Source organism: Rosa chinensis, chromosome 5 (genome assembly GCF_002994745.2).
Source record: "Rosa chinensis cultivar Old Blush chromosome 5, RchiOBHm-V2, whole genome shotgun sequence".
NCBI classification, from domain to species: Eukaryota; Viridiplantae; Streptophyta; class Magnoliopsida; order Rosales; family Rosaceae; genus Rosa; species Rosa chinensis.
This window is the reverse complement of record NC_037092.1, coordinates 47,167,199-47,180,625: the sequence shown is the minus strand read 5'-3', so window position 1 is coordinate 47,180,625 and position 13,427 is coordinate 47,167,199. Positions and strand designations below refer to the sequence as shown.

General features: G+C 41.0%; 1 protein-coding gene across 1 annotated transcript; it reads left to right on the top strand.

Moving 5' to 3' along the window:
* Nucleotides 1-4,679: 4,679 nt before the first annotated feature.
* On the top strand, nt 4,680-6,191 carry LOC112203951. Its single transcript, XM_024344846.1, has one exon. It carries the CDS (start codon nt 4,680-4,682, stop codon nt 6,189-6,191), a length of 1,512 nt encoding a protein of 503 aa, XP_024200614.1.
* The last annotated feature ends 7,236 nt before the right edge of the window (nt 6,192-13,427 follow it).

The window sequence follows — 13,427 nt, the reverse complement described above, 5'->3', positions numbered from 1 at the left end:
TATGTCGTACAGGCTTTCTGCGAGTACTAGTGCCCCGCGACGAATACTCTCCACACAGCTAGCGGAGAAATGTCCATCTCCCTCTGGGATTTGGACCAACTCGGAGGTTTGCCCATTGCTAGACGGTTTTATGATGAGGTGGTTCCAGCTGCTGAAGAGCTTACTGTAGCAAGCAAAGGGAGTCAACAGAGCTGCCCCTATTTGTTTCTTGCCTACCATAAGCTTTACAAAGAAGGCCAAGGGCAGAAAGTAAAGATAACTTCATGGATACGATATTGGTACAGAGGAGCATTGCACTATAAGAGGCCTCCAAACAAAAGCACCAGGAACAAAAGAGATCCGCCCCAGAATGTGTTTAATCCATCTGGAAGGATCCATGAGATCCGACAACGTACTTCTACAGACCTCGCAGTATTTGATGACTTAGGCATTGAGAGTGAAGATGTAGAGCCCACCTATTTGGCGGCCTTTCTTGCTTGTTGGTTGTGTCTGTTTGTTTTACCCAGAGACGACACTGGTTTGGTTCGTCCGAGAGTATTCAAAGTTGCCAGCAAAATGTCACAGGGTGTACAGTTTTGCGTAGCAGTACCAGTGTTGGCCAGCATCTATCAGGGTTTAGGCGAGATTTCTGTTTCCAGCGATCCAGGTAACTGCTCAGCTGCCCTTCCTTTTCATTATATTTATGCATGGCTAGCAGAGTACTTTGGCACCCACTTTCAGTCTCTGCTTCCCAACTGCCTAAGGCCCCGTATGGTTCGCTTCTCCGGAGAATTTTCAGCTAAATATTGTGGGGACTCACAGGCGCTTTCTTTGTTCAATGCATGTGATAATGTGAGGATGGATGCATTTGCCAGGGTATTTTTGGAGAGCAGAGTGATTATCAACCGCGAGAACATCTCCCATTTAGACCTCATATATCTCATCAGCCTTCGATCTGGGTATCTTTCTCTCAGACAGGATAACCGACGAGTCATTCAGCCATATAGTCCACATCTGTTCAGTTGACAGTTTTGTTATGTCCAAGACATTCCTGGCAGCCTTAAGAATGACATTCGCACCATTGTATTGGCTTTGATTTATAAGCATTGGGATTCTTGCACCAGAATGAACACAAGTGCGTGGTAACGTTGCCGATCCAGAGTGCTATCACGGAGTACATGGTTACCCAAGACTATGTCGATTGGTGGTCTAAAGTGTACCGTTCTACACCAATGAAGGCAATGAAAGAAGCGCCTACTAGTAGACCACTGCACAAGACTCTGAAAGCAAAAGAAGATAAGAACGTCACCCGTGCAACACCGCCTCATCACAAAAATGTGATTCCTCGTGAAGTTGAATGTAGCACCAACGTCCCTGTGCCTCCTAATAGGACTTTGCTTCCTAGTAGTGATTGCCAGACTCATCCACTCAACACTCTAGACGATGATGGGGACTCTTTAGATTCTCACATTGCTTTGGCTCATCCACCTAATTTGAAAAGACCTGCCATCAAAGAAAGAAGGCGTAGTGGAAGCAGCGGTAGCAATAATAGTGAAATGCACTTTAAGCGACGGAAAACTGACACCAGTCTTGGCCCTATTTATTGTGATCCCAATGCTGAGTTCACTCTGAATACTGACTTTCTTGGTGACATTTCAACTTCTTCACAACCGATGCTGCAACGAAATAAGGTAACTTTTTTTTGGACTTGCGTCAGAGATTTTTTTCTTTCTTTCTTTTTGTGGTCTTTTTTTGGAACTTGAATTGTTCCTTTTCCATCTTTTCAGGATGCAGAGATTGATGATCATTCACTTTGGGGGAATGATGACGCCTCTTCAGACCCTATACGTGTTCCTTTTGCAGCGGAACTTGAGGCTTACGCTTTACCCATGAAAGGAAAATCCAATGCAAAGAATGACTCACAGCAAATTGACCCTACAGGTACAATTCTTAACTCTTGTGTATTTTCATTGCACTTTAAGCCCCCCCCCCCCCTGTTTTTTTAAACTAATGATATATGTACAAGTCCACTTACCAAGATGCATCCTCCTAAGCCTCTGAACACCATAGCCTTTTCTGAGGCCTCTCTTGGTGGAGCTGCTATTATAAATGCCAGCCAAAGACTTCATGTTATTCGTCAACAAGTTGCTACTGCAGTTTTTGAACAAATTGAAGATATGATAATGAAGCACTCCTCAAAGACCATTCTTTCCAGCAAGGGGAACTTGACAAGCTGATAGCTGAGCTTAGCCATTATGGGATTGATTCTTCATCCGTAAGGGGAAAAGTTGAAGGATTGTTGACTAGTGTTGACCAATACAACCTGGCACGACTTTCTTGTTCATGCAAGACTACTCCAGGCACACGTAATCAACGTCTGGCTGACATAGAATCAGAAATTGCGAAGGTCAATTGAATTCGTCAAGCTGACTCTGATCATCGTCAATCTGCACTGAAATCTTTGGAGAAATTAAAGGAGGAGCAGCAAAAATTGGAGCAAACAGTGACTGTACTAGACGAGAGACTTCTACTACAGGAGAAGACGCTTGCCGACCTAGAAAAAGAGAAGACTCAAATCCAAGAGACCCCCGAGGTGACCACTACAGAGCTTGAGATGACAAAATCATTGCGAGATACTTTTGAGAACCACCGCAATAGCTTCAAGAGTTTGACTTGGGTGTGAAGAGCTATTCTCCATTTGTAACTGATGATTTTTTTTGTTCATTTTCCTTTATCATAAGTCAAATTTTGACAGTCATAACTTATTATAAAAAATAAGTACTTTTGTACTTATTTACTTCTTGAATAGTAAACAAACCCTTTATTTTTACTTGATTTGACTGAACTTGAGATTGTTATTCCCAAGCTACCTACGTATCCTTCAAATGAAGGAATCAAGTCATCACGTAGTTCAAGGGTTTATGGATGAAGTGAAATTGATTTTTTTTTTTGGTCCTTTTTTTTTTGCTTGAGCCGTCCTTTCAGGTTTTCAACTCAACGGACTTTTTTTTTTCTTTTTTTTGCTACAATCAGGATTTAATTTTGTAAATACGGGGTACACGTGTTTAAAATGATGATAGGTCTCACCTGCCTCAACGGACTTTTTTTTTTTTGCTACAATCAGGATTTAAGTTTGTTGCAACACTTGGTACACGTGTTTACCATGGGAATTGGCACGCCCAGTGGGACCTCTTTGCCTCTCATCTCCTTCTCCGTAAGACAATTCCAAACAAATCCGTTCGAGCAATGGCTTCCAAGAACATTCAAGTCATCTCGAAGAAGAAGTCCAAGACAACGACCACCAAATCGAGCAGCAGCTCATCTGATCATGTCACTCGAAGCATGGCAAAGCTTCAGCCAACAACATTTGTGGCTTTGCCTTCTAAGCCTCGCCAACCAATCATCACCCTGGAAAGTTTAGGGGTAGGGAAGCATGTCCCTCGAAGTGAAGAGAGATAAGCTCCAAATACAAAATCAAGGGAGCGGTCGTTCTCACCTGCCTCTGATGACAATTCAAGCACCGGATCATACCATGGAAGTCCTGATCCTGAAGAAAATAACACTTCTAGGATGCGGCATACAACGCTTCTCACCTCTCAGCAATGCAAGTCATGGTGACTGGGGCAACCACGCTCGAAGAGCAGGTAGCTAATCTGATGGAGGCGGTTCAAAAGCTCACTAATACCGTCGAAGAAAAAGATATGCAGATTGCTCACCTTTGGAGCAAGCTCCAGAAACAAAATGATGAGGATTCTGCTAGGATTCCATACAAGAATGACAAAGAGAAACAAGAAGAAACTTCAAAGACAAATGACAAAGACAGTGAAAGTCCACTTGGTTCTTTGTCCGTCCAGCAGCTGCAAGACATGATCAACAACTCCATTAGAGCTCAACATGGAGGTACCTCTCGTGATTCTCTCACATATTCCAAGCCATACACAAAAAGAGTGGATAGCTTGAGGATGCCACATGGGTACCAACCGCCCAAGTTTCAGCAATTCGAGGGGAAGGGTAATCCAAAACAACATATTGCCCATTTTGTCGAGACTTGCAACAATGCAGGAACGGAGGGAGATCATCTTGTTAAGCAGTTTGTACGTTCATTAAAAGGAAACGCCTTTGAATGGTACACTGATCTGGAACCTGAGTCAATCGACAGTTGGGATCAGATGGAGCGTGAGTTCCTGAATCCTTTCTATAGCACTAGACGCACAGTGAGCATGATGGAACTTACTAGCACCAAGCAATGGAAGGATGAACACGCAATTGATTACATCAATAGGTGGCATTCGTGGAGTCTCGATTGCAAAGATCGATTGTCAGAAGTATCTGTAGTGGAAATGTGCATCCAAGGTATGCACTTTGATTTACTATACATCCTGCAGGGGATCAAGCCCCATACATTTGAAGAGCTAGCTACGCGAGCACACGACATGGAGTTGAGTATAGCTAGTCACAAAGGGAAGAAGGAGTCAATTGTTGACCAAAGGAAAGACAAGGTCTTTGGAAGCAAGATTGATAAGGTACCGAAGAAATCTGCAAAAGAATCGATGACCGTCAACATTGCCCCAGTTAAAATCTCGACATGAGATAAGGAGGTTAAGAAAGCTGAGCCAACTCACACCTTCGACAGAACAAAGCATTCGTTAAAGGAATGGCAACAAAAGACATATCCCTTCCCAGATTCTGACGTGGCAGGCATGTTGGAAGATCTACTTGAGAAGAAGGTGATAGAGCTCCCAGAATGCAAGCGGCCCGAGGAAATGCATCGTGTTAAGGATTCAAAATACTGCAAGTACCATCAGCTCGTTAGTCACCCAGTGGAGAAATGCTTTGTTTTGAAAGATTTAATAATGAATCTCGCCAAGCAAGGAAGGATCGAGCTGGATGTCGACGATGTTGCTGAGGTAAACTGCATTACCATCGAGTTTGGTTCATTCGAGCCTGCCTCGTTGCCTCCTCTTCCAATGAAAGCACCATATCATCTTTCGAGAAAGCCATGCATGAAGTCAAAGTTGGAGGAAGTCAAGCCAACCCAACAAGCGAGCCTCGCACCTGTTGCAACCCCTAAAATTGACTCAGTTGTTGATGACGAGGGATTGATACTTGTCACTCGAAAGAAGGCACGCAAGAGCCCATCGCCATGTGTACCTATCACTCAAGCAAAATATAAGCAGTCACAAGAAAATCGTCAGTGTCTTGAGAAAGATAAGACAAGATTTGTTAAAGAAAGGAGCGATCCTTTTGTTCAAAGACCCAATGGTGTGGCTTCATCAACAAAAGCCTTTCCCAAGAAAGGCAACAAACAAGAAAAGGTGAGAACTGCCCACATGACGACAAGCTATGAATTTGGTTCGAAGGATTCTGCCAAGGCTGAGTCAAGCACGGTCAATATGAACCAAACGTCAAAGGAGACTGAGGTGTTGAAGCAGCTAGAAGACCTACCATTGCACTTTAGCATCTCTGATCTACTACAATTGCCAAAATCAACAAGATGTGCTTTGGTACAGGTGTTGATCAACATGGGCAAGAACTCCACAGACATTAACAAGGTGAAACCGAAGGAATGCGTCATGTGTGTTGCAGATTGTGATGCCATCCACTTTACGGATGAAGATCTTCAGTTGGGCTCTAAGCCGCATAATAGACCTCTCTTCGTGTCAAGGTATGTGCGTGATCAAAAGATAAACCGCATGCATGTAGACGGAGGGTCCGCTGTAAACATCATGCCTAGATCGACTATGAAGCAGCTTGGCATCAACATGGAGGAGTTGTCCCGAAGCCATCTCATGATTCAAGGCTTCAACCAAAGGGGACAAAGAGCCATAGGGATGATCAGAGTAGATATGATGATTAGAGAAATGAAGTCGAATACTCTATTTCACGTGATCGATGCAAAGACCTCCTACAATTTATTGTTAGGACGACCGTGGGTTCACAAAAATGGTGTTGTCCCCTCCACTCTTCATCAATGCTTCAAGTTCTACGATGGCAGAGGAAAAACAGTAGCAGGTGATACTAAACCATTCACTGAAGCTAAATCTTACTTTGCGGATTCCAAGTTCTACATGGATGATGAAACAATAAAGGAAGTTCTCCCAGTTGGAGTACCTTCTACAGGGAAGACTGCAGAGTTGCGTAATAAGTGGAATCCAGCATGGCAAGAAATTCCACTGAGGAACCACATAAAGTTTCGTCGGAAACTAAAGTGACAGCTTCAAAGAACAAAATCAGCTCCTCTGCTCCAGTTCTTCGTTACGTGACAAGGTCTAGGCAAGAAGAAGGGGAGTCTCCTTTTTTGGAGGCAAATGAGCAAGAACATCCGCGAAAGCTAGATGAGAAGGACATAGAATTGTTAAAAGAAACATCAACCATACCGTTGACAAAGTTGAGCAGCGTAACTCCCACCAAGCAGCCGCTAAAGGGGTTTGTCAAACCGATTCAAGACAAGACAGAGCATGGGACACTTCCAGACAAAAGGACAACGGAAGGATTCGACCTTAACGCTTACAAGCTGCTAGCAAAGGCTGGATATGACTTCGGTTAGTCAAGCAAGCAAGGTGGCCAAGTCATCTATGGTAAAAAGGTGCATGAGCTTAATGAATCTCAAAGGAGATTGAGAGAGCAAGGATGCACAACTGACCCTACTAAAGAAGGTCTTGGTTTTGCACCAGGCAAACCAATCAAAATTTCGGGAAGAAGAAAAGTTGTGAAGGCAAACACACAACACATTAGTGTTGAAGTAATAGAAGAAGAGACTCAAGGATCTGAAACTGCCCCTCGCGTTTCTGCACTTGATCTCATTCGTTCTAATTCTCAAGCTGCGATGCCTGAACAAGTTGATGAGCTGGCACCTCGAGTCTCTGTATTCGATCGTGTCGATACTTCAACAAGATGAGTCTCAGTTTTCAATCGTATCACCCAAACGACCACTCGAGCTTCCGTGTTCAATAGGTTGTCATCTTTCGATGAAGGAAATAAGAAATCTGAGTTTGGACCAAATCACAGGGTATTAACTAGTGATCACTCGGAGCACTCCTAGCTCAAGAAAATGAAGCAAAGAAGGATAAGGCGTTGTATTACTTGAGTCGAACTCTCACAGGACCGAAATTGAATTATCCACCGATAGAGAAAATTTGTCTCGCACTCTTCTTCGCTATCCAAAAGTTAAGACATTACATGCAAACTTACACAGTGCATCTAGTGACGCGAGCTAACCCAGTCAAGTTTGTTATGTCACAACCCGTCTTGACAGGATGAATGACAAAATGGGCACTACTCCTCTAGGGATGGCATTAATCCCCATAAGGTAGGGTACCCATCGGGTATTTGACCCTAATGGGGAGAAATTTGGGGGAAATCGGGTAACGGGGATGGAGATCCCCACGCCAGTATTCGAATTCTGAAATCTGGTACGGGGTGGGGATAGTATTTTGATCCCCATCCCTATACCCACCCAATAAGAATTATCTAAAAAATATATATATATATATTTATTATATATATTTTTGATATTATTTATAAATATATCTATGTAAAATTCATCTCTTTGTCAATATTTAAATTCTGTCAATATATTTTTGATATTATTCCATTCACCTTGTTGGAGTGAATGAGTAAGTTGTTAGGTTACACTAAGCTAGGCCTCGTCAACGGGCCGGGCCGAGCCCGGCCCGGCCCATTCATAGCGGGCCCGGGCCGGGCCGGCCCGGGCCTAATGAGATTTTTAAATAGTGACGGGCCGGGCCTCATTGTAAATCAACGGATCCAAGCCCGTCCATATAAGGCGGGCCTTGCGGGCTTTTACGGGCCGGGCCGGGTAGCCCACCATTTTTCGGGCCGGGCCGGGCTTTTGTATTATGCGAGTTTCAGAAACCATTTTATTATGCAATATTTAGCTTCATCCACAACAACTAATTTTACACAACCTCATTCAACTAATAACTAATTGATAAGGTCTTGTCTAAAATGGATATAAGATATCCTGCTTCTAGAATCTAGATCATCACCGGTCATATTAAGGATGCTATTTATTTCCTTCTAAAGTTTTAAGGGGTTTGGAACCTAGCCGAACTAGGAGGCTCATCCCCACGTCCGTTTTAATGTATTGAAATAAAAAGACAGAATACAAACTACAAAGTGTCCCAATTTACAACTTAGAACAAAAGCAAATTATTAATACAATTTCTATGAGTTTATCTAATTAGGCATATTGTCTTCCATTCAGACTTGGTATCATTGAGGCTAACACTAGAATCTGCCTGCAGCCCTGCATAATTTGTACAGCCCTGCAAAAAATTCTTTAAATGAGTCACTTATTACAAATATATAATCTGCAAGTTTTAGTAAAAGCAAGCAACTCAAAGTTTCAAATGAACCAATTCAAGCTTTTAAAACTACCCACTATAGTCTAACTTCATATAAAGTTTGTATGTAAAAGCATCTAAGAATTGTTAAGGATCCAATTACTATTTCAAACATAAACTGCAACTTACTGACCTTGAAAATTTACTGACCTTGAAACTTACCATACTTCCATGATCATTAACTTCAACCCTTTCAAAAAATTCCCAAACATTACTAGTGAATCTAGTTTTTTTAGAAGATGCAGAAATAGATGAAGCTCCGGCTTCTGTCAAGTTAGCATTAATATCATCCATTTCTAGCTGAAAATAAACAAAGTTTAGATATTACTTGAGAGTTTTGAATGAGCAAGCTAAAACTTATTCGCAGGCCGGGCTACTGTCCCTTCCTTTGTGCATCTTACTCATCCTGCAATGTAAGAGATCACAATCAAAACAAGCAAATAATTAATCGTACAGCAACTAGATAAAAATTAATAAGTGGCAGATCAAAGCAACACTAATGTATAAAAATTATAAACTTGAGAGATGCTACTGAGGCCGTGGTCGAGACTGAGACTGAGGCCGTGGTCGATCAGATTCGATCTGAGAGAATGAGACAGAGTCGAGACTGAGACTGAGGCCGTGGTCGATCTGAGAGAATGAGACAGAGTCGAGACTGAGACTGAGGCCGTGGTCGATCTGAGAGAATGAGGCAGAGTCGAGACTGAGACTGAGGCCGTGGTCGATCGGATTCGATCTGAGAGAATGAGACAGAGTCGAGACTGAGACTGAGGCCGTGGTCGATCGCATTCGATCTGAGAGAATGAGACAGAATGAAGGGCTGGACTGAGGCCGTGGTCGAGACTGAGACTGAGGCCGTGGTCGATTAGAGTCGATCTGAGAGACTGAGACAGAATGGTGGGCTGGACTGAGGCCGTGGTCGAGACTGAGACTGAGGCCGTGGTCGATCAGAGTCGATCTGAGAGACTGAGACAGAATGGATGGCTGAGACTGAGGCCGTGGTCGAGACTGAGACTGAGTTGGAGGGCTGGAGAATGGAGGGCTGGAGGCAATGGAGAGTTGGAGATAGCGGCTGAGTCGAGAGAGAAAAGTAGTGAATAGCGATATAGGGTTTTGATTTTAGGTCAAATACGCTGGTGTGAGAGTGTGAGACAGGTGGTCTCCATTTTCCAAATCCAACGGTAGAAAATTAGAATTCTAGAATTGGAAATTTGGAATCATTGGATTCCCTTTCCAAATCCAACGGTAATTTTTATATAATTCTAATTTCTAAAAACATATATATATTTTTTGTATTTTACATAATATCATACATACACTCCAAAGAGCAACCCATATCAATTCAAAGAAAATGAAAAAACCGACCGTTGGATGAGTTTATTACAATAAATTATGTGTGTGGTTAAAAATTTAGTCAATTTCACCATAGTTTTGAACCCGATCTAATTGGTCAACCGTAGTCACTTATATGTTTTCTTGGTTGACCAATGGCGTGACAACCTCGAAACGTGCTTATTTTTTCACATCACGTTTGTATATATCCCATCTATGGATGTGCTTGGACATAAGATACAAAAAATTAATTTTAATTACAAACACATTGGCATATACCAATTTTACTCCTAAAGTTGTATGACATATACATTACATTTAAATTGTTTAGGTTCATTCTAAAGCAACCATGAAGTAGAAAATGAATTCAGAGAAACCAACCGCTCGATTGAGAGATTGTAATGTTTTATGGTGGTTGTAGAAAATTCAGCCAATTTGGTTATCATTTCGAATTCGATCAACTAGGTCAAACTTAGTTACTCTTATAAACCTATATTTATGTATCATACACTCCAAAGGGCAACCTCTATCAATTCAAAGAAAATGGAAAAACCGACCGTTGGATGAGTTTATTACAATAAATTATGCGTGTGGTTAAAAATTTAGTCAATTTCACCATAGTTTTGAACCCGATCTAATTGGTCAACAGTAGTCACTTATATGTTTTCTTGGTTGACCAATGGCGTGACAACCTCGAAACGTGCTTATTTTTTCACATCACGTTTGTATATATCCCATCTATGGATGTGCGTGGACATAAGATACAAAAAATTAATTTTAATTACAAACACATTGGCATATACCAATTTTACTCCTAAAGTTGTATGACATATACATTGCATTTAAATTGTTTAGGTTCATTCTAAAGCAACCATGAAGTAGAAAATGAATTCAGAGAAACCAACCGCTCGATTGAGAGATTGTAATGTTTTATGGTGGTTGTAGAAAATTCAGCTAATTTGGTTATCGTTTAGAATTCTATCAACTAGGTCAAACTTAGTTACTCTTATAAACCTATATTTATATATCACACACTCCAAAGAGCAACCCATATCAATTCAAAGAAAATGGAAAAACCGACCGTTGGATGAGTTTATTACAATAAATTATGAGTGTGGTAAAAAATTTAGCCAATTTCACCATATTTTCGAATCCGATCGAATTGGTCAACCGATATGTAGAATATATATATATGCACATATTCTATATAGAATAATAGAAATATAAGAACTTCCACACACACACACACACACATATATATATATATATAAACACTAACACACACACACACACACATAGGGGTCATCATGGGCCGGGCTAGGGCCGGCCCTACCCTAAATTTTAGGGCTTAGGGTCGGGCCGGGCCGGGCCTAGTCAAAGTCAACAAAATTTAGGGCCGGGTAGGGTCGGGCCAGGGCTTAAATATGCTAACCCTTACCCGCCCGAAAAGCCCGATCCGTTAGGGCCGAAAGGGCCGGCCCTCAAATAGGGCCAAATAGGGCTGAAATGGGCCAAAAAGGGCCTTATTTTGTTTAACAAAAAAAAAACATTATTTTTTTCTTCTCAAAATATGGCTTAATGGTATATATTGGTGATATAAGACTCATTGTTTTTTATTGAACATATTTTATATTAATATAATACTTGTAACTTATAACATTTATTAATATTACTTAAGGTGGTTATATTCAATTAACTATCTATATAAATCTCCCAATATTAATTGTTGTCTAACAAAGAAAATAGAAATTAAAGAAAACAAAACTTATGAAATCAATTACAAAGAAAGAGATAAATTGCATATTATAGAAAAAAGAGAAACATAATTAAAAAATAGAAAAAAAAAACATGGCTTATTCGGGCGGGCCAAAAATTTCGAAATGGTAATTGATCAATCTGACAATGCTCATGGAGGGTAACAACCCTAATAAACTAGTTATACTACATTACGAGGCATATAAGGATTATGTGCGATCCAAAAATTTTTAAATGAAAATCGACCAATCTGAAAATTCTTATATGTTTATACAATAGTGATAGGTATTGTGTAAAGAAATTAGGCCGATCCGCCGTGAATAAGGCGTCCAAAGTAGCGGTCAACGCTTTGCACAAGCAAACTTCCCTAAGGGGAGAGGCACCATGCGCGGACAAACGTTGCGGAATTTTGACATCCGTAAGTAGACCCCCTACCCATGAGAGTGTGGGAGCTGAAAGATCGAAAAAAATGAATTGCCAAGGACCGATTAAGAGCATATTTGTTTTATGTTCTATTTAGGGTATTGAGTTGACCGGGTAGATCGAGGTCCAACCGAAGGCGGAAATTGCTGAAATTTCTACCACTAACATATATTCATATGAAAACAACATCCAGCGGTTCATTTTAAAAAATTCCATTTCGTCCCCCATTTTGCTCATGGAGGGTAACAAGCCTAATAAACTAGTTATACTACATTACAAGGCATATAAGGATTATGTGAGATCCAAAAATTTTGAAATGAAAATCGACCAATCTGAAAATTCTCATATGTTTATACAACATTGATAGGTATTGTGTAAAGAAATTAGGCCGATCCGCAGTGAATAAGGCGTCCAACGTAGCGGTCAACGCTTTGCACAAGCAAACTTCCCTAAGGGGAGCGGCACCATGCGCGGACAAACGTTGCGGAATTTTGACATCCATAAATAGACCCCCTACCCATGAGAGTGTGGGAGCTGAAAGATCGAAAAAAGTGAATTGCCAAGGACCATTTAAGCGCATATTTGTTTTATGTTCTATTAAGGGTATTGAGTTGACCGGGTAGATCGAGATCCAACCGAATGCGGAAATTGTTGAAATTTCTACCACTAACATATATTCATATGAAAACAACATCCAGCGGTTCATTTTAAAAAATTCCATTTCGTCCCCCATTTTGCTCATAGAGGGTAACAAGCCTAATAAACTAGTTATACTACATTACAAGACATATAAGGATTATGTGTGATCCAAAAATTTTGAAATGAAAATCGATCAATCGGAAAATTCTTATATGTTTATACAATAGTGATAGGTATTGTGTAAAGAAATTAGGCCGATCCACCGTGAATAAGGTACCTAACGGAGCGGTCAACGCTTTGCACAAGCAAACTTCCCTAAGGGGAGCGGCACCATGCGCGGACAAACGTTGCGGAATTTTGACATCCATAAGTAGACCCCCTACCCATGAGAGTGTGGGAGCTGAAAGATCGAAAAAAAGTGAATTGCCAAGGACCGGTTAAGAGCATATTTGTTTTATGTTCTATTTAGGGTATTGAGTTGACCGGGTAGATCGAGGTCCAACCGAATGCGGAAATTGTTGAAATTTCTACCACTAACATATATTCATATGAAAAAAACATCCAGCGGTTCATTTTAAAAAATTCCATTTCGTCCCTCATTTTGCTCATGGAGGGTAACAAGCCTAATAAACTAGTTATACTACATTACAAGACATATAAGGATTATGTGCGATCCAAAAATTTTGAAATGAAAATCTATCAATCTGAAAATTCTTATATGTCTATACAATAGTGATAGGTATTGTGTAAGAAATTAGGCCGATCCGCCGTGAATAAGGCACCTAATGGAGCGGTCAACGCTTTGCACAAGCAAACTTCCCTAAGGGGAGCGGCACCATGCGAGGACAAACGTTGCGGAATTTTGACATCCATAAATAGACCCCCTACCCATGAGAGTGTGGGAGCTGAAAGATCGAAAAAAGTGAATTGCCA